We start from the raw sequence: 22,985 nt of genomic DNA on the forward strand, positions 1-22,985 counted from the left end.
GTAAAATCCTATCATATATACGGTATATCATCATCATCATCAGCCGTTTGAGTATCCACTGCAGGACCGGCTTATCCCGACCGAAGTCGGGACGATACAGCCAATGTATCTCTACCAAGTAGCTTAGGCTGTCTAGTAGAGACTGTACAGTATGTAGGGTGAGAAGTGCTTGTAAGTGTAATTGTAGTGTTGGAGTGGCTTTGGATGTGTGTGTAGTCTGTGAACCATGTGTAAACGGCCCGCGCAAGCCGACTGGGTGCAAGCATACTTTATAGTAAGCGACACTGGTTCAACCACAGCACCCCTTGTGTCCGCCAATGCAGTACGTGGCCGGATGAACACTCCCAAAGTTTATTACCCTGGCGGGGCGCGAACCCTGGCCCACCCGTGTACGAAACGCACACTCTACCACTGTACCACAGAGGCTCCATACGGTATATATATATATATGAGAGAGAGAGAGAGAGAGAGAGAGAGAGAGAGCATAAATGGTGAGGGGGTGAGATGTGAAAAGATCCGGGAAGGGCTAAAGGGTGAGAATAGGCGGAAAAAAGGGACTGGAAAGGGTTAAGAGGAGAGAAGGGAGGGCTGGGAAAGGACAGTGAGTGAGTGAGGGGCTGGGCTGGAAAGGGCAGCGAGGGAGGGAAGGAAAGGCTGAAAAAGGTTGAAGGGGGGTTGAAAAGTGGAGGAATGGAAGGGATAAGTGGCAGAAGGAGGTGTGTTCTGAATGGAGATGGAGGCGAGGGGAGGGAGGAGAGGTACGGATGAAGAAACAGGGGAAGAGAGGGGAGGGATGGGCTGGGGGAAGGGGAAAATATGGAAAAAATGACGGAAAAATGAGAGAGAGAGAGAGAGAGAGAGAGAGAGAGAGAGAGAGAGAGAGAGAGAGAGAGTCGGTTAATGGAGGGATCTTTTTATGTGCAATTCATGAAAAAAAAGGTTTGTTGTGTTGTGTAGGGCCTCTGGTGTTGTGGAATATACTGGTGTAAATTTGGTATGAAACCTGGTGTGGTGGTGTTGGTGTTGCTGGTATGGCTGTGTGTTGTATTTGAATTGCCTGGTGTTGGGAGGTGTGTTGTGAAAGGATAGGAAGTTTGATGGTGTGTGGTGTAGATGAGGCTGCTATGCTGGTGTGTGGTACAGGTGTGACCAGTATGATGATAAGCGTTAAGTAGGTGAGGGTGGTATGATGGTGTATGATGTAATAATTGTAGAACTGTATAGTGTGTGTGTGTGTGTGTGTGTGTGTGTGTGTGTGTGTGTGTGTGTGTTGGCGTACGTTAGGCTAATACGCTGGTACATGGTGTGAGAAAGATAAGAGAGGAGCTGCACTCCTCTGTGTAATGTGTAATGTGTTATGAAAGAAAAACTAGTATGGCGTGTGGATCAGATAAGAATGGAATCGAATGGTGTAGGTTGGTGTCGCGAGGGATGGCGATATGAAGGAATATGGTAAAATCAAAGTAGGCATTAACTGAGTGGTGAAAATAATACGTAACTGTACAGTGCATACGAGTGGTGTGAAAGTAGTAGTGGTATGAAATAATTAAGTATATGTTCAATTCCTGGTATGGTATTCTGCGACTGGTATTCGGTTATTTTAGGGTGGAGGTGTGGTGAGGGAAATCTTTCAGTGACATCGTGGCATCTGAAGGAGGGTCAAAAATGGGCCTGTGTATGTGAAGGATGTCATATCTGGAGGGTTACATGGGGGTGTCAATATATGGGAGGCCGTATTAGGGATGTTGAGTAAATAATGAGAGAGAGAGAGAGAGAGAGAGATAGAGAGAGAGAGAGAGAGAGAGAGAGAGAGAGAGAGAGAGAGAGAGAGAGAGAGAGAGAGAGAGAGAGAGAGAGAGAGAATTTCAAGGTGATCCAGCCTCAAAAATAATATAAAAGTAGTTCCCAATCACAGGAGACGAAAGGATAGTAATAATAATAATAATAATAATAATAATAATAATAATAATAATAATAATAATAATGAAGAAATGAGAAAAGCAAGTCCAGCTGCTGCATCCCCAACAACAAAGGTGCCCACGTCATTAAAAGTGAAAGATGGGTATCATAACTATACACCCAACAGCCACAAACCATCAAACGACCGGTGTGAAAGGTATGAGCTAGCGTGTCAGGGGAGATCTGGCGGTTGTGTAGGGCTGGGGGCAAAGGTAGAGACAGAGGGTGGGAGAAGGATTCTTGAACGTATTTACGATCGATTCCGTCTCGTAACTTAGACTTTGTTTTGCTGGAAGAAATACATATAAGAATCTTCTGCACTCTTTCCTCGCTCATACTTAAAACGAAGTAAAACTAAACCCGTTATTTACTTTCTCGTAACCATTTTTTTTTTTTTACCCCGAGGAGGAACCAGAGACACGGGAAGACTGCACTAAGACTACACTCTCCTTTCCTTGACCATTCAAAGAAAACAGATCAGTTACGAAAGGAAGAACTAATAATGTGTGTTTGTGAATCAAGGTCCGGGACCCGAAAGATGCCAAAGTTCCCAGAGAAAGAGGAGAAAGAGAGGGACCTAAATGTTTGCCCTGAGGAACTCCGCGCGAACCAAACCCTTCTGCTACAAACGAGACTGAGGACTCAAATGGTGTCTTCTCATGCGACGTCGCGTTTTTAAGTGATGCCTTCTGTACCTGGGACGTGGAAGAGGTGGGGTGCTAGGACTGTATGTGGGGTGAGGAGGTGTGTGAAAAGGGAGGGAGGGAGGTATGGCAGAATTGTGAGGTAAGGAAGGAGGTAGGTGTGAGAAGTGAGGTGTGATGGGCATGAGAGATGATGTGCATGCAGGTGTAAGGGAAAAGTGAGAAGTAGCGAGGTGTGAGGAAGACGAGGTAAACAGAAGTTGGGGTAAAGAGGTGAAAGTTGTGGTGAAGAGAGGTTTAAAGGAGGAAGGGAGATGAGGTGAACAGGGGTGTAAGTGAGAGATTTCAGGTGTAAGGCAGAGAGGTGAAGAGATGGGTTAGAGAGATAAGATGAAAAGAAGTGAGAGGGAGAGATGATGAGGCATGAGACAGTGAGGTGTGAGGTAGGCTTAAGAGAAGCCCTTGTAAGTGATACCTTATGTTCGGGGTACGGGGGTGGGAAAGAGGTAATTGTGTGTGTGTGTGTGTGTGTGTGTGTGTGTGTGTGTGTGTGTGTGTGTGTGTGTGTGTGTGTGTGTGTGTGTGTGTGTGTGTGTGTGTGTGTGTGTGTGTGTGTGTGTGTGTGTGTGTGTGTGTGTGTGTGTGTGTGTGTGTGTGTGTGTGTGTGTGTGTGTGTGTGTGTGTGTGTGTGTGTGTGTGTGTGTGTGTGTGTGTGTGTGTGTGTGTGTGTGTGTGTGTGTGTGTGTGTGTGTGTGTGTGTGTGTGTGTGTGTGTGTGTGTGTGTGTGTGAGGAAGCAAATATATGCAAAATTTTAATTTACTATGGTTATACTGTTAAGTAACGCAAGGTGATTCTCTCTCTCTCTCTCTCTCCGTTTATCCTCATACCCATCGATCCATTCCTTGACCTCTAGAGAGGTTTAGAAAATCTTTCATCCTCTCCATACTTCTCTATAACACAGTCGAAATTCTGCCACCCTATCCACAAACCCAACAAATGAAATTATTCATTATATTCATTGGCCGATGCCGCATCCTGTGTGAAGTGGACTCTACTGATTGAGCTCGACTGGCATTTTGTCCTCTACTAAACAACAACCCTTCCTCTTCACGCACCATAGCAGCCTCTTTCATACATGATACTCTCCCATCTTACCTTTTCAACTTGTTCTTCGCCTTCCAATCCTAACTAATCCCTCTCCACCATTTTCTCTACTACCTTACCTCTCCACCTTGTCACTGGTTGTCCTGTCTTTCTGTTAAGCATCTTCCTTACTACCTTATTTCATCTTTTTTACTGGTATACTTATAACTATTTTGTAATCACCATCCTCCCTGTTCACGTTTTCCAACCTTACCTTTCAGTATTCTTCTTGTGTCGATCTATCTTACCTCTCCATGCCGTCTTTGTTCCTTCTATCTTTCTAACCACCCGGTTCCCAAGCACATTCTTCCACAGCCTCACTCTTCATCTGCTCCATATGGCCAGACCACTCATTCAGAACCACATCCTCATCCATCTCTCCATCGCACATTCAAATGTATAAATGGCAAAAGTATCAACGAGACTAAATGATAAATGACTGCTAAATGCAACGAAGTATGATACGTTTCCAAAGGTTGTAAGAAGCTCAAAATAAGTGAGACTGAGCGTAACTTGTAGATACCTGCTAACTAACGAGGTCACAGCAGTGCGGGTAGGTTAAAATTAATCTAAAATACGAATGTAAATGAGAGAGAGAGAGAGAGAGAGAGAGAGAGAGAGAGAGAGAGAGAGAGAGAGAGAGAGAGAGAGAGAGAGAGAGAGAGAGAGAGAGAGAGAGAGAGAGAGAGAGAATTATAAATGACGAGTAAATAATAATAAAGTAACAGATGTGTGAGGCAGGGTTGACATTTGCGCGACATCTGCCTTGTGTGACTAATAGGCGTTGTGGTACAGGTGTGGTCAGAATGGGTGATTAGCGGTGTGAGAGAGAGAGAGAGAGAGAGAGAGAGAGAGAGAGAGAGAGAGAGAGAGAGAGAGAGAGAGAGAGAGAGAGAGAGAGAGAGAGAGAGAGAGAGGGAGAGATTGATTTTGTATGTTAAAACAGCTTAATACAACAAATATAATATACAGCATATTAAGTCTTAAACGTGTCCACGTCTCTTAGAATGAACGTATCTAGGATTTGGTTTACACACACACACACACACACACACACACACACACACACACACACACACACACACACACACACAACCATAAACCCGGCTAGCAGTAAAAGTACCCATTGTGGCGCTGATTACAATATATGGAGGCCTCCTACATGAATGTCCTTAAATCACCCATAGACCCTTTTTAGCTTTCTGTCAAAATACCCCTGGCCTTCCTTTAACTACCTGGACCCTGGGGGTGCTTCACAACAAATATCCTATGCTGGTGGCAAGAATGATATGACAAATATCACTAAGTTCCTTGCCCATATATATATATATATATATATATATATATATATATATATATATATATAAATATATGGTACAAAGTTAAGAGTTTTATTCTACAAAGTTAAGACAGTTTTATTCAGCCGGGGGAAACTGTGGGAATCAATTACCAGGTGAAGGGCTGAGGGAATAAATCGCCCTTAAACTGTCCTCAGTCGGTTGCCCCATCGGCCGCCCTTACATATATATGGAGATGGCCTACCTGCCTACCTAGCCGGCCCTACAGCACCCTTAGCCTGAGGGTGAGGCGAGGTGAAGCGGGATTCACTATGGCTATGGTGCCCCTTCCCCTCCCCCGCCCTCCCTCACATGACAACCCTCTTCCTTTCTCCTGCCTGTCCTCTCTCTACCCCCTCCCTTTCCCTCTCTCTGTGGAGGCCTGGGGACGTACGGTATTCATATACTTTCATGATACTTGTGTTTTACACTGCTCGTGTCTAGTTTTATCTTAATCATATACGGTAGCTACCAAACACTTCACAACCAAACGAGAAAGAGAGTAGGAAGAAAAAAGACTCCGCGTAAAAGTTAACTGCTCTAAATACTTATTATCTTTGAAACCAGCTAAAATCTTGTAAAAATACAGACCCTAGCGGGTATCTAACTGAAAGAATCAATGCATTTATTTTGAAGTTCCATTTCACTTTTTCGACAACAGAGGAAGAACCGCATCACCTACGCACTCTTGTGACATACAAAGGGAATAAAACGGCGGAACTGTGAACGTGGAGGTCGTTCTTGTACTGGTGTTGGTGTCCCAAACAGCCTCGTGCCTTCTACGGCCCGGACACATGTGATCGACAAGACGAAACGAAGCACCGGGTTAGAGCCAGTTCAATATTCGAGTCTGATCGTTGGACGGACCTCTGAGCCTCGTTTCCTCTTGACGATCATAAATGTTCGGGGGCAAGTGTGTCCGGGCCCTAAGAATGTGTGAGGAGATGGAACCTGGGTCTTTCCTTCTCTTCAGTGGGAAAAGAAAGAAAGTAAAAAATCTAGATCTCCTTCTTCCATGTCCATGCCAGAAACTGGCTTGGAATAATAATGAGACTTACGAAATACCTCAAATATTAATAAACGAAAATCTAAGAAATAAAAATTAATATATGTTACTGAAAACATAAAACAGTAACTGCGTACGATCTGATACTAAATAAAATGAGTACAGTAAAACAGCTTTATTATTATTACTCGCTTAAAGGCTGCTTTTGGCGGCCTCCGCTTGATGTCGTCACTTCCTATCGTCAGAAATGAGTCATAATTCGGGAACCGGTGGCCCGACTGGAGTGGAAACGTTGTTTTTTTTTTTCTTCAAGTTATAGCATTTTAACAGCATCTTGCTCCAATAAAAATTCTTTGCTGTGTTACGGTAACAAACAAACATACAGAAATCGCATCATTATAATATAACTATTATTGCCTCCGCCAAGGAGGTTATGTTTTTGCCCGCACTGGTTTGTTTGTGTCTGTCTGTAAGCAGGATTAGTAAAAAAAAAATCTATCTATCTATTGCCAGACGCCTCAATCCCACAAACAAATCGCCTCCACGTCGCCCTGTCCCCCGCCATTTCACTGCCCTGCTCCCAACTCACACCCCCCTCTCTCATATACCTCTCCACCCCATCCCTCCATCTCATCCTCGGCCTCCCCCTCCCTCCACCTCGCTCACATACACTCTCTTCGTCAGTCTTTCACCCTCCATCCTCTCCACATGGCCAAACCACCTCAGTGTGTTCCTCATAACGGTTCCTATCACATCCACATCCACACCACAACGCTCCTTTATATCCTCATTCGTCAGCCTGTCTCTCCATATGACTCCACAGGCTCCTCTTAAATAACTCATTTCCACTGCTCTCACTCTTGACTTGTGTCCTTCCAACAACGTCCAAGCTTCACTTCCATACGTTAGAGTTGGTATCACAATATTGTCATGTAGTAACTTTTTCACTTCCATGCTCACTTCCCTGTTTCCTATCACTGCTTTCAAAGAACCAGCAACCTTTCTTCCCTGCTGTACCCTTTCAAGCACTTCACCCTCCAAACCTCCATCCTTACTCATCACACTATCCAGGTACTTAAACGTACTCACATTTTCCAATTCATAAAATAATAAAAAATTATGAACGGATTTTGATGAAATTTTGTGGAAGGATGGGCCATGGACCAAGGGGAAGAAATGATTAAATTTTGGTGCGGATCCGGATCCAGAGTATCCCGCACAATACTCTAAAAGTTCTCAATGAATTTCAATGAAATTTTGTGGAAAGGTGGGCCATGGACCAAGAAACAAATGGTTAAATTTTGGCACCGATCCGGAACCAGATCCATTTTAATGGCAATGGCACTGGCGATGGTGTGTGCTCTCTGACTGCTTTCTTGTTGTTGTTGTTGTTGTTGTTGTTGTTATTATTATTATTATTACATTTGTTATTTATAATATCAGGATGAGCGAAGTGACGGTGGCAAAGAACATTGTTCCTCAAAATTCTAAACGGCTTCTGATGCAATAAGCGGGCTTTGAACTTGCGACCAAGTGATCTGCAGGCCACTCCTTTGTCAGATGGGTCTCTCTCTCTGCTTATCCAGATCTCCCTCCAAAAATATGTTCCTGGGTGGTTTAAAGTGAGAAGGGTGGTATGACATCTCTAGACATGAGGGAGAGAGCAGGAGAGCATGCGAGGGAGGAGGAGAATGGGAGGGGGAGTGGTAAGATGAGATGGAGAGGAGCGGGATGGAGGGAGATGGAGAGGAGAGGGATGAAGGGAGGGAGAATGAGATGGAAGGACAACGAGTGGTGGGGGGGGGGTTGGCCAAGAGGAGGAGAGGGAAAGAGGAATGAGGAAAAGGTGAAGATGAAAAACATGAGGAAGAGGAGAGGATGTGAATATAGGAAAGAGTGGGAGGATGAAAGAAGGGAGATGACAGAACAGGGAAAGGGAAGAAAATGGAAAGAGAGGTGGAGGAGGAGAAGGGAGTGTGGATGAGGAAAGGTGATGAAGAAAGAATGAAGGAGGTAAAAAAAGATGCGTAAGGGGGAGAGGGGGAAGAAAATATGTAGAATAATTCTAACAGAACAGGAAGAAGGTAGGAATCAGGAGGTAAAGATGGAGAACGGAATGGAGGGTATGAGAGTATGGATTACAAAAAAAAAAGACAAAAGGAAGGAAGATGAAACATACAGAAGGGAAAAGGAAATAACGTCGGCTGGAGGTAGAAAAGAAAGGGAGGGTAAAAGAAAAATAATCAAGGCAGAAGGAATCATGATGGGAAGTATGAGGTAAGCAAACGACAATCGTCCCGGACAATATGGTGTGATGTACAGTTCAATAAACATACCCCAATCCTCCTTACAGTCCCACACCAGACGCCCATCAAGATAATGTCGAATTTATGCTGACTTAATCTCACTTAATCTGAATTCTGAACGAGCCTGACTGATCCTAATGTTGTAAATCTAATACAAGGGTGTTCAGAAGGAGTTTGGTGGCCACATCACACCAGAACAAGGCGAACATTGCACTAGAAAAAAACAAAACAATAAAGTACTCAATGGAACATTACCACGATCAACTGAACATGACAACATAATTAACGGATCAAACTAAAATTAATAGCATGCCTGTTCATGAGAAAAGAGATAGCCTATTAACAAAAATTACATGTACCTTAGTCGAGTAGGCAAATCATCACACTAGACTTAAGAATATCCCCACCACCGTAGCCTACTCTGAAGAAAATACTGGACTTGTCTAAAGAAAATACATGTCGCACTAAGAGCAAATTATGGTTTGCAGCTAACCAAAACTTCTTATTTAAATCAGACAGGAAGAGGCAGACTGAGGGTGAGGTAGGCTAAAGCAGAGTGAGAGGCAGGGCGAGGCAAAAAGAGGGGAACTGAGGTAGAATGTAAGGAAGAACGGGGAGGGAAAGGATAAGGTAGAGTAAAAGGCGGGGTAACAGAGACTGGGGCTGAGTGGCCAGGATATGGCAGGATGAAGTAGAGTGAGAGGCAATGAGGACTGTGACGGTGAGTCAGGAAAAGACAGGGTGAAGGACAATGAGAGGCAGTGAGAAAGATTGGGGTGAAGTTATCAGGATGAGTTAGAATGAGGCAAAGGAAAGTAGAATGAACCATGGAAAGGCAGAATGAGGCAGGGTAAGACGTACTGAAAAAAGTGGGATAAAAGTGAGGCAGGGCTAGAAAGGGTTAGGTAAGGAGGCGATGGTACGCTGGATGGGGCTATATTTAGCAATAGTACATTACTCTTATTGGTAGTGGTGGCTTGTACTACCCTTATATGTACTACATCACACACACACACACACACACACACACACACACACACACACACACACACACACACACACAATAGAAAGCAGCCGTAACCTCACCCAAATACACACTAAAACTTCTCTCCATATCGTTGAAATCAGCGGAGTGTGTCCCTAAAAGATAGAACACACTCTCTCTCTCTCTCTCTCTCTCTCTCTCTCTCCTATACCTAGTTTGCTGAGGTCACCCATCAGCAACCACGAACTCTAACATCGCCCAGCACTACACCACACCAATAAACTTCGGGACACACCACTTGAACACGCTGAAAGAGAGAGAGAGAGAGAGAGAGAGAGAGAGAGAGAGAGAGAGAGAGACGCCCATCTCCAGTCAATGCACTTCAACTAACACAACATCCTCTCACTATTTTGAATAGTAAATTGTGCCGGGGACAATTAATTCTCGCCTTTTTTTTTTTTTTTTTTTTTTAGATGGGATGTGGGCGGCCACAGACCCGGGGGTGCCTGACTTGCGTCATCCTGAGATGTCCAGTGTCCTAAACTCTCAGGTCTCCCCATGGTGAGAAAGAAATGGTAGGGAGGGAGGGAGGAGAAGGCTTGGATAGAGACAGAGGAACAAAAAATGAGAGCGCCCATTCATATACAAAACACAGCCTACATAGAAACAAAAAATGAGAATGCCCATTCATACCAAAAACACTTTAGCCTACAACATCACCCACTCACCGTTTAGTAAGGTTGAATTCTGTAGTAGTAAATCATGTCCAAGAGACAAATAATCCCCGCTATGTCCGCAGCCCCTTGTATGCAGCGTCCAGGGTCGGGGGCCGTAACGGGGATGCCTCGCCTGCGTCACCCTGAGGTCCGCTGTGTGCCAGGTCTCCCCTGTGGCATTGTGAAGAGCGGTGAGGGCGTGGCAGGTACCGGGTGACCACGAGGGCGGCACCAACACCCGCACCTGCCGAAAGTGGGCTCTCCCGCGGGTAGCTCCGAAGATGGAAGTCGAGGCTGAGCGGATGACGTCCTGGAATTATAGAAGGTAAGTTAATGCAGGTTTTATAATGTATCGTCGTAAAGTAACAAAATAAAATCCTCAACATATCGTGCTGGAATAATAAGTCAATTTATACTGTAAAAAGTGCAATCACTAACCTTACACACCTGATCCAGAGAAAAACATACAATTGATACACACAAAAAAGGATAGGAAGGTCAGCCCACAACTGGTCCACTACATGACCGGAGTTGCAGCTTAAGTGGTGCCGTACAGAAATCACCAACACAGTCCCTCATAATATGACAAACAGACATCGGCTAACTGTACATCCAGGTCCTTATTCTTAGTTCTGGGTAATGAATGGAGTACAGACTTTGTTTATAGATGGTAAGGTGCTCAGGAGCTGAAGCATGGATCTCTGTTTCAGCCGAGGTATACCAACAACTGCATCAGCACCACCCAGGAGGGAAGGGCTGTTAGTACCGTCAGCCTGACACAAGACTGACTGGGAAGGAGGCTGGCGGTTACTGATGACCCAGGCTCTCCCATCTTCGTTAGCACTCGGCTCCATCTTTCAATTTCATCATTGTGAGGCTGTCGCGCGGTCTGGCGAACAGACCACCCAGTCGCTCCAAAATGGAGCAAATTTATGTATTTATTTTACTTTATTTTTGAAAAATGATACTGGGAGAAACAAGAAATGTAAATAAAAAAAATCTTAACACCGAAGAAATAGTTTACCATAGAGAATGCAAATCACAAGAGATTTTTACGACAAAAATATGAATTCAAAACCAAGAAGGTAACTCCCAACGTAATCTGATGAAGTACGAATAATAATCTGAAATAATCAGACTGCTCTTAACCCTACATAAAAAAAAAAAAAAAAGCAACCAGCTCTCCAGGGGAACACATTAAACCTTTCTCCTCCTTCCCTTCCCCCCCCTCCCCCATCAGCCTCCCGGGTATGAGGCCTTATTATTAAAACTTCTCAGCAGGTGCTCAGCCCAGCCTAACGATGCTTTCTGAAAAGGACTGAGAGATAGAGAAGAAAGACGGTGACAATGGAAATGAAGAGGGTGATTGAGGAAGCAAGTGAAGGAGAGAGAGAGAGAGAGAGAGAGAGAGAGAGAGAGAGAGAGAGAGAGAGAGAGAGAGAGACGGGGGGGGGGAGGATAACTGCAGAAGGCTGATAGGCAGTACTATAGGACGCGTCTCAGAATATGATCAAGCTACGAGAATGTAAAAGATAACGAAAAAGAAGAAAAGGATGAAACAAAAGGAAAGTATGATGAAGGTGGGAAAGAAAGAGAGGAATAAGATACAAATAATAAACAAAAAGCAGGAGTGACACACGAACAGAATGAGGGAAGGATAGTAGAAAAGGTACGGACGAGGCGGTTTAATACATCTGAAGTTATATGGATCTCACTAACGAAACCCTAGGACTCCTGAACTACTCGGCATAACGAACCGGGACCAAGAAATATGACATACGAGTTGAACGGTACGTAAGGAATTAGACACGAACAACAAATGGGTAAAAAAAAATAATAAGAGTCATTAAGACAGATTAACGGTGCATTAAGGTAGACGCAAGGATTCTTTATGTGTGTTAAGTATGTCTATAATAATGGACGTAACCTACTAATGAATTTGCGGTATAAGGCAGATCTAAATTAGCCCCAAAAGACTTAAAAATAGCACTACCAAAAATGTTGACATGATGTAACCCATTAACAGAACGAAAGTAATGTTAGGGAAGACTGAATCATCGTAACTCAAAAACAAATTCAATCCAACCCCCAACTGGACAAAGCACAATGCCGATACACCATAGGCTACATAGCTCTATGAAACCCAATATAGCCTTATTATACAAAAACAACAACAGGTCCAACAGACCCAACCTAGTCCTCAAGGACCTAACATAAGCCCAGTACAAAACAAATAAAATCCCATCAATACCAACAAACTGTAACCATGGATAACCCAACAGAGGGAAACCCACGTGATAGCTACTATTTCAATACAGGCCAAGTCAATCCTTATCCGTCCTTAAACTAAAATCGGGCAAGATAAGCCGAATACAAACTAAATAGACCCTTCACACATTTAGGAAATCAACAGTAATACGGAAAACAGAATACAAATTGTCTCTGCTCACAAATATCACTAGCATTTCTTCTTTGACAAAGAAAGTCTGGTGGTTCCCTCCTAGAAGGTTACTCTGGTTCCCGTAATTTATCCCAATGACTGAACACATCGCGGCGTGTAATTGATTTTGGGGAGGAGGGGTCGCTAATCTATTTCCTGGCGAGGGGCAAGGGTGGAGGGCGTGGAGAACACACACACACACACACACACACACACACACACACACACACACACACACAGAGCGGGGTGATGAAGTCACGATCTGCATCCATTCTGGGTAAAAATGTAAGAAATTGACTAAGATGTATACGTTCACAATATACATACGTATATATATATATATATATATATATATATATATATATATATATATATATATATGAGATGAGATGAGATGTCTGCTTGCCATTACGTACACATTTCACGCTAACACACGTACCTGTACACACAGAGATGCGTCTCCTCTCCCTCTAGCACACACACACACACACACACACACACACACACACGGACACCGCTAAGATGAGATGTTGACTTGCCATTACGCACACGCACGTAACATTCCTTCTCACAAACACGTACACACACAGGTGGTTCTCCTCTTACACACACACACACACACACACACACACACACACACACACACACACACACACACACACACACACACAAACGTGCCTCTTCCGCCCCCTACCCGTTCACCCGCACATGCTCGTCCATGCACACACGCACGTATTGGAATGCTGTGAACGAGCGTGCACATGAATGCCTAATTTGAGAGCAACAGCAGCGGTGATGACCCCTTGATGGATCGGGCTCCCTGGCTCTCTCTTTCACCCCCTCTCTCCGTTCCTTCCTCTCTTCTTCCCTCCTCTCCCTCCTGTACCTCCGTGTCTTCTCTATCTCCCTCTTCATACTTCCTACTTGTTTTTCTTTCGTCCTTCTACAAAGTCTTTCCCCTCCCTCCGACACTCTTCTGCTTCCTTCCTTCCTTTAGCACCTCGTGCCTCTTCCCTCTTCCTTCGTTCCTCTCGTCTTTCTACGGTATCTTTTCTCCATCCTCCGACACTCCCCTCCTTCCTCCTTCAGTACCTCCCCCTGTTCTCCTTTCGAGTTCTCTTCCTCTCCTTCCTCTTTCTTTCAGCGATCTTCTTCAACTGTCCCCGTCTTCCGTTTTCTCTTCTCTCCCTTTCTCCTCTCGTCTTTCCTCTTCGTCTTCCTGCTCTATGTCTACATTTTTCTCTTCCTCCTCTTCATTTTTCCTCATCTTCCTCTCAGTTCTTCCTCCTCTCGTTCTTTCCCCTCCTTTTCTTTCTCTGGTCTCTCCATCTTTTTATGCCTATCTTCAATTATTTGTCTTCTGCTTCTACTTCCTCCTCCTTCCCCTGCTCCACCTTCCACTAAGATCATTCTGCTCCAATTATTCTTTCTTCATCTTCTTCTCTACCGGAGATTTTCTTCTCGCTTTCCTCCCACTCTCTCTCTTCACTCTCCATCCGTCCTCAACTCTCCCTCCGTCTCAGCCTCTCTTCCAGTCTCTCTCCCCTTCCCTCCCAGTTTTCTCCCTCGTCCTCCTCTTCTTCCTCCTCGTTTCTCTTCTCGCAGTCTCAGCCTCCCTCCTCATCTTCTCCCTACCTCTCTCCTCTTCCTTTCCCCCTCCCACCATTAAGCATTCATTGGCCACGAGTCTCATAGGACATCATCTTCCTCCTCTTTATCTTCTTCTTCCTCTTCATCTTTTTCTTTCCTCTTCCTCCTCTTTTTTTCATCTTTCTCCTCCTCGTCCTTTGTTAATGATTTCAAGTCCACCCCTCTTTTCTTCTTTATTCTCCTTCTCCTCTCCCAACCCCATCATCTAAGCTTACTTCTTTTCCTATGCTCTTCTCTTCATTTTTTTTTTCTTCTCCCTTCCTCCTCCTTCCCACTGATTCATCGTCGTTTATGCAATTCATTCTTGATCTTCCTACTCTATTCTCTCCTTTTTCTTCTTCCTTACATCTTAGTGTCTTCTGGTTTCAGTTCCGTCCGTTTTCTCTTTCTCTTCCCTCTTCCGCCGATCATCACTTAGTCCATTTCTTCTACTCTCTCTTCTTCCTGCTGTCTTCTTCCTCCTCCTCTACTCTTACCCCTCCTCCTCTACTCTTCCTCCTCCTCTTTTCGTCATCTTTCTTCCTTTGTTCTTGCCTCCTTCGCCTTCCATCTATGAGCCGTGACGGACGTGGAGAGTCATGGAAGGGCTGGCCAGGTATGTGCAGGTGTAACGAGATATGTGCCGAGGTGTAACTGAATGCCAGGAACAGATGTGTGAGCCAGATAGGTGTGGGGAGGTGTAAGTGTGTGTGTGTGTGTGTGTGTGTGTGTGTGTGTGTGTGTGTGTGTGTGTGTGTGTGTGTGTGTGTGTGTGTGTAAAGGCTGGAAGGTGAAGCGTAATTTAAAACAGGTGTAACTACAGTAGCTAATATATAAGGTTCCTTATGGATCCGTATGATTCATCATAATCATCATTTTCATCATCGTCGCTGTCGTCGATGTTATCATCATCATGTTTCCATAACCACCACCCACATCATACCGACCACACCAACGACATTTCTACAACCACACACCGACATGACTACAACCACACATCACACCAGAACCACCACACTCCACAGCACAGCTACATCACAACCACAACACAACAACGCCACAACCACCAGCCCACAATTGCGTCGCCATCAAAACAAAAAACTGAGGAAAAACTGAGAGGTAAAGTGAAGCGTAGGATTCTATTACAGGGTGGGAGAGAGGGAGGGACTGAGGGAGGGAGGGAAAGGGAGAAGGAGATGGGAGGGAGGGAAACGGAGAAAGAGACAAGAGGGAGGGAAAGGGAGAAAGAGATAGGAGGGAGGGAAAGGGAAAAGAAGGTGGGAGGGAGGGAATGGGAAAAGGAGGTGGGAGGGAGGGAAGGGGAGGAGGTGGGAGGGAGGGAAAGGGAGAAGGAAATGGGAGGAAGGAGGTGGGAGGGAGGGAAAGTTGAGAAGGTGGTGGGAGGAAAAGAAAGGAGAGAAGGAGGTGGGAGGGAGGGAAAGGGGAGAAGGTGATGGGAGGGAGGCTAAGAAGAGAAGGTGGTGGGAGGGAGTGAAAGGAGAGAGAAGGAAAGCGATATGGAGGGGAGGGAGAGACGGACAGAGGAGCAGAATGAGGGAAGGAACATAGGAACGTACCTGTATGGGAAAGAGAGAAAGATAGCGTAAGAAGAGAAGAGGAGGTAAAAGTCAAGAGATAGAAAGAAGATAATATGAAGAAGGGGGGGGGAAGGAGAAGAAAGAATGAAGAGGAGGGAGGAAAAGGTGAGAAACAGCAAGGGAGAGAAATACAGAGGAAGGGGAAAGGCAAAAAAAGATAGATAAAAAAAAAAAAAGGACGAGAGGGTGGAAGGAAAGAAGGAAAGGAGAGACGGTGGGAGAAGGAAGGACAAGAGAATAGACAGGGGGGGAGAAGGGGGGGAGAAGGGGGGGGAGAAGGGGGATAACAAGAACAAGGACAGGAGCTGATAAATTAAAAGAGGAAATTACACTCGATTTGGCTGGCTGGGACGAGACGAAGGGGCGTGAAGGGCGGTAGGGGGAGGGAGAGAGGAGGGGAGGGGGTTATGGAGGATTTGGGGGTAAGGAGTGATGGAGGAAAGAGAGGGGAGGGGGGTGGAGAATGGGGATGGTTTAAGCAAAAAGGGTAAAAGAGTAGGGTGAGAAGAGTTGAGTACGATGAAGGAGAGAGAGAGAGAGAGAGAGAGAGAGAGAGAGAGAGAGAGAGAGAGAGAGAGAGAGAGAGAGAGAGAGAGAGAGAGAGAGAGAGAGAGAGAGAGAGAGACGGAAAATGGGAAAGTAAATATGAGAGTTCGAGATATAAGAGGAAGGAATGACAGCGAAGGAAGAAAAAGTGCAAGAAACCCTCACGGGAAGAGGAAACAAAGCAATACTGAAAGAGAGCAAGTGTGAAAATGAGAGCGAAACAAATTGAGACAAGAAGGAAATATGAGGTAAACGAGGGCAACAAACCAGAGTAATTATGAATAAAAATATAGGAATAGCGCGAGAAAGGCGGAAAGGAGCAAGCATAAGAGGAAATTCTACAAGATAAGGTTCAAACAGGGAAGAGGAGCAAAGAAATGCGAACGACAAGGATCAATCAGGGAAAAGCAGCGAACGAGAACAAGATTACAGCACTCAGAGAGCGCCACCACCAAAATTTAATAAAATCTTCCATGGCCCACGACCCACATATCGACAAAATTTAACTGAAATTCATCGATAAGTTTTCGAGATTTCTTGTTGACAAATTAGCTGATAATCACGGGTGGATACATGAAGTCCTCCATGTCTGTTGGCGAAGGTAAACATACCAGCTGAGAGAGAGAGAGAGAGAGAGAGAGAGAGAGAGAGAGAGAGTCAGTAGGGCGGGGCTGAGTGACTGAAGAGGCCTAAAACAAACACACACTGGTGAACAGATCTGATAATATGCAAAACTTCAGATGACGCCCGATATCCGTAATGAGAGAGAGAGAGAGAGAGAGAGAGAGAGAGAGAGAGAGAGAGAGAGAGAGAGAGAGAGAGATTTAGCTACACTGAGTACACAGCCTTTACAGCTTTAACAGGCAAGTTTTCAGTACTTAAGAGAAACTATTGGTACCAAGCACAGAGGAATTAAACATAAAAACATACACACGTAGAGAATGAGAGAGAGAGAGAGAGAGAGAGAAAGAGAGAGAGATTATTTACCCATCCCATCGACTGTCAATCCATCATAACGAGACCGTTTCAGAACCCACCCCATCCTTCTTAACACCAGTCATGACTCCTTTATTCTTAATTTGACTCAACCACACCCATTTTGATTGTAGTTAGATATCTATCTATTATTAAATAACTTTCGCTTCCTCTTGTTTAGGCTATAGTATAGGCAGCAGGGTAACTACGAGGAGGGCGGTGAGCTGGCCCCCCTAGTCACATACTGCCCCTTCCACGTGGCCCCCCATCTGAAATTTTGGATTATTTAATTTGTTCACAATGATCAGAAGTGGGGCGCCACAGTGTAGAGCCTGGCCCCATCTTGCCCCTTCCCCCTTAAATATGTGGATACCTGGCTACGCCACTGCTTATGAGTATATACTTTTTCCTTTTTACTGAAAAGTAGACAGATGCCTGTCAAATGCACAAAAGTCATAACAGATAACCATTATAGGCTTTAAGTTAAGAGGAATGGAAATTGTGTGACTTCCACCTCCCACCAGGTGAGGTTAAGCGGATGATTCTGGGCATATGCTATGAAGCCCGTTCTCGTAGTGCAACAACCCTATCTGAATCAACCAGAGACTGTGGGTTCTAGCTGTTATTTGACTTCCTTACTTTCCATTTTTCAGCGCATCCCATTCTTGATGTACTACGAAGCTCATTTCTATGATGGCCAGGTCATCGTATACACAGTCTCGCTAGTTACTGCCGTAACGGTACTTTACCAACGCAGGTGTTATATGGTATGTCGATGGACCCATATGTAGGAATGGCAACACACACTTTTAATGAGGGTCAGAGCCTCGACAGTTATTTGAACTCGCGACTTAATGATCCGCAGTTCATTACTTGAGTCACTCTGACCACCCTTTCCCTTAGGTGCGCATAACAAAGCAGATGTCAAGAGCCTCACCAGGGAAGCGGGTGGGGGGGGGGAAGACGGTAAATGTTAAGCTAATCGGTATTTCAAATATCACCATCAGTCCCCACCTATGGTCCTTTAACCTAAACTAGTCCACATATCCGTCCTTTTGCAGCTTATTTTACGTAGCTCCATGGTAGAAAAAAGACTGCTATGATTCTCCATCCATACCATAGCACTTATTCGTCGCTAACATTAGTATTTTTTGTTAAAACTCAGCTTTCAAGACGAAAATACGGCAATTCTAGGCCTAGTCTGAGTAAAAGGGGTATATGTGGGATTTACCGAAAACATTGCAGAAAAGGAAATATTTGGGAGAACAGAGTCAGTCTGGCACAATATGACAGCCAGGGAAACCATCACATCACAAGGATCCTAAAAACATCTTTCAACTAACCCAGACTTTCCATAACACGGGATGGAACATGGTTAAGGAGGCCCCCAAGGGTTCCAAGCCCGGCTCCCTGTTTTCTATTACCCAACCCCCAAGCCCAGCCCAGCCCACCATCCGTCACTCTGTCAGCCGCACACATTGAATATTAGTGTGTCCGTAATGATGCGGGGAGAGGCTAGATTGGGCTGTAGGTAAGGTGGGGATAGGGGCGAGATTAGTGGGATGTGATGGTGCTGAAGAGATGAAGAGGGATAGATGGAGGGGGGAGGGGGGAGGTAAGTGATGGAAGGAGGGGGAAGGTAAGTGACTGGGGATGGGGATAGAGGGAAGGAGAGACAGAGGGGAAGGAAAGGGAAGGGAAGGGAACTGCTATAAAGAGAGAAGGAGGGATATGGGGGGATAGAAATGGAGGGGGAGAGTGAAGCAATGGAGGGGGAGAGTGAAAAATGGAGGGGTAGGGGGAAGAATGGAGGGATAAGGGGAAGAATGGAGAGGAAGGCGGAAGAAATCGGAGGGGAAGGGGGAAGAATGGAGGGGAAGGCTGAAGAAATCGGAGGGGAAGGCGGAAGAAATCGGAGGGGAAGGGGGAAGAAATGAAGGAGTAGGGAGTAGACTGAGGGGAGAGTGAGTGTTAGTGAGGCCGTAATGATGGGGTGGCAGGCTAAAATGAACTTTGTGAACAGAGAGGCATAAGGCCGAGTTTACCGGAAAATGGTAGTGACTGAGATGGAGAGGGATGGGGAGTGGAGAGGGAGGGTGAAACAATGGGAAGGAAGTAATGGAAGGGATAGACGGCGGGGAGGGGGAGGAGATGGAGAAGGCCTGGAGGGAGAGGGAGGAGTGAAGTGGAGAAGGAAGGCAATGAAGGGAGTGGAAGGAAAAAAGTGGAGGAAAAAAAGAGAGGAAGTGGATGGAGGGGACGTGGAGGAAAAAGAAGAAAGAAAGAAATGTAGGTGATGATAAATATTAGTGTGACGGTAATGACATGTTGGAAGGCTAAATTTGGCTTTTAAAGTGGGGATGGGGACGAAACTGGTGGGAAAAGAGAGAGAGAGAGAGAGAGAGAGAGAGAGAGAGAGAGAGAGAGAGAGAGAGAGAGAGAGAGAGAGAAACTACACTAACAAAAAAGTAACGATATGAAGGAATTACGAGTCAGCATATAAAACCTTCACAACACGAGCTCTATATAGTATTGGAGATTCTGTTAACTAGATCATAAAGGTGTCATCGTGGTGAAGGGATTAAACGTAGCCGAATATCCACTTCTAAAAATACATACACACATACACCCACACAGATGACCTTCACAGCTGCATATGGTCTGTCTTTGAGGGGAAAATGGGTCAGATTTGGGATGAGGTCAAATCCCAGGAGAGTTCAGGTCAGGTCAGGGAGGAGAGGAGGAGCAGGTAGATGATGAGGATAAATATAGAAAAGACAGAAAACAAAATATGATGAAATAACACAGAAGTCAGAAAGATACACCAAACATCATCAACAACAACAGCAACAACAACAACCATCATCATCATCATCATCATCATCATCATCATCATCCGGATCTCCTTTCCCACCCTAGGGCAGGGTGAGGAGTAATAATAATAATAATAATAATAATAATAATAATAACAATAACAATAACCATAACTCACTATTATTGAGAGAGAGAGAGAGAGAGAGAGAGAGAGAGAGAGAGAGAGAGAGAGAGTCAAATCAGGTAAACTCGAAAAGGTGACCACGGACGAAAATAAATTAGATCTGCTGACACAGAGAAAATCCCTACAATTTCACAGCTGTCGCCTCTGCCCCACGTTTGCCCACACCTGTCCACAACTGCTACCCCTTTCCATGCTTCAATCAAGTTAGTGTGTCTGGTTTTTGTTTGATACCATAAACGTTAGATCTTCTGAAAACGTCATTTATTTCAGTGATGCTTGCGCAATTCCACGTGTCAAATATCAGGTTAATACCATATCTGTCCATAACTGATCATTTTCGCCACAACACTCATTACTGCTGTATTTTTTTTCCCCCTTATTGACTCCCACAAGTGTTAGCGTACATCTCTTCTCACATATTTTGCTATTTGTGTTACTTCTTTCAGTTTACACAAGCGCCATTTCCTTCACAGATTTTTTTGTTATGTACGGTACACAAACTGCATTTTTTCGCTACATTTTTATCCTTTTGGTTCAATACCATGATAACTACTTGCACCTTTACTACCCACTACGACCACTTGTCATTTACACAAACATTTTCTTCCACCTCTAAAACTATCATATTCTTCTACACTTGTTTTTCCGTTCTTGTTTTTCTCATACCTCCACAGTTGCCATATATATCAGTCAGAAGCTGCTTTATTCATCTCCACAACTTCCAATCGCATCCACACCTGCACAGCTGTCATTCTAATTTAATCACAGTTACTCCTCCTATATCAGTCAATCCAACACTCTCAGTATGATGAAATCTTTATATTATTTTTGTTATCTCCAGACAATTTTCTTCAGTTCAGAGACAACTGTCAAACAGGAGGGGTTCTCTTAAGCTGAGTAAAATCGTCCGATAGTGGCAACCATTATAAACTGTCACTGTACAACAGTGGTTAATCATATTCACACTGCAATTATTATAGTTTCCTTCGCCCTGCGTCCCATATCTCCTCTCCACACCTGTTCACACCTGCTGCCCATTTGAACACCTCGACAATTGTCACTTGCTTCATGCACTGTTTCTAAATCACTTCCATACATCTTTTAACCATTTAAGGCCAAGAACGACTATTAATCCTCCTACTTATAAAGAACTTAAAAAAAAAAAAGTATTGCAGAAGTCTGGGAATGAAGAAAGTAATGAAGGCCTGAACTAACCGCACCAGATCGTAAAATATTCCCCAACCGCCGACGTATTTTTATTTCGTTACCATTATCACCTGACGGTTTGTTTAGCTTAGGATAAACCTTAGAAAAGACAGGGGTTAAGTACAGCATTCATTAACCCCTATACTACGGCGGGGCTCCCCCGAGCTGAATATAATCGGCCGACGGTGGCAAATGAACTTGAAAGCAAGAAAAAAAAAAAAAAAAAAAGAATCAAGGGGCTATTGATTCAAAACACTACGTCTGTTGGTCAAAGAGCAGAGGGTAAGTATTAAGTATTTTAAATTTAATCCAGTAATCCGAACTAATCCTGTCTGTTTCCTGGAGAGGATAAAAGTGATTTGTGGCCACAGGGTAATCCAGTAATAGTGAAGCATTGTTTTTTGGGTTGGTATTGGCATTAAAACGGAATATACGAACTGAAAGTGTGTTTTTTTTTTTCTTATACAGCTAACGACCACAAGCTTAAAATGTAAACACAAGGTTAATATTCAAGTAGACTGGCAGTACATCAAATAAATATTGTTTGATGATGATAGGCAGAAATTTATAACAGAAGATAGATCAATATATAAAGAGTGAAATATTATCAGATGGATGACTGAAAAGTTATAAAGACAGATGAATACAGACTGATCAATCAATAGGCATTAGCTGGAGGAATACTACAAATGTTTCGACCATGAAAGGATTAACTGTTAAAGGCAGATGACACAATCGCAGAATAAAACTAACATCAAGGTGGCCAGGGAAGAAAGAGAAAAAAACTCACCGATAATTCTGTCCCTTGAAACTCGATAAGAAAAGAAAGCAAGCGAGAGAGGAGTGAAAAATAAAGTTAGGAGGAAGGTCTCGGCCCAGGTCACGCCGTAGGGTCTTAGCGGGGGATCCGACTTAACGAGAGAAAGAAAAAATAGGAAAAAAAAAAAAAAAACGTTAATGAGCGCTCCAGGTAAGGTTTTGAGAGAGAGAGAGAGAGAGAGAGAGAGAGAGAGAGAGAGAGTGAATTATATACGGTACTGTACATGCTGATGGACACTCGCATAATATACACGCGTAAGGCTGCCTACGTCGGTCTACACTCGTTTGCTCAGTCACTCTGTTTATTTTCTTGCATTCTGAAATAAACTAAATACGTATGAACAAATTAATATGTCGCAAGGCTCGAAGAAAATGGAGTCGGCTTCGCTGGCTCCGTTACAGAAAACAAAATATTTAAAAGAAAGTATAATAATTTCGAAAATAATACTTTGAAAAAAAAAAAAGTTTATTCAAAATCCGGGTCCTGAGGGAGTGTTCTGGCAGAGCTTCACCATAATCGGTCCACGCAACAAGGAGTGGGTGGATAAACCCTTTTAAAACAGACAAAAGTTCATTATTAAATAGAAATAAAACTTATTTATTACTTTTAAACTCCCCCAAGAATTGTACAGTACAGTAAACGCAATACGCCATATATTCACAAAAACCCTTCTGTT

The 22,985-nt window shown here is 44.1% G+C and overlaps 1 protein-coding gene across 1 annotated transcript in view; it reads right to left on the bottom strand.

The window, feature by feature from the left end:
* Positions 1–22,985, bottom strand: part of LOC145401890 (calcium-activated chloride channel regulator 1-like) — a 106,410-nt gene that overhangs the window by 35,547 nt on the left and 47,878 nt on the right. The window contains exon 2 of the mRNA XM_080273998.1: positions 10,110–10,407. Coding sequence (XP_080130124.1) covers positions 10,110–10,407 — 298 coding nt within the window. The remainder of the gene's footprint in view (positions 1–10,109; positions 10,408–22,985) is intronic.

The sequence above is a fragment of the Coenobita brevimanus genome, chromosome 57 (assembly GCF_032717465.1).
Source record: "Coenobita brevimanus isolate Jiangsu-jjx chromosome 57, ASM3271746v2, whole genome shotgun sequence".
NCBI lineage: Eukaryota > Metazoa > Arthropoda > Malacostraca > Decapoda > Coenobitidae > Coenobita > Coenobita brevimanus.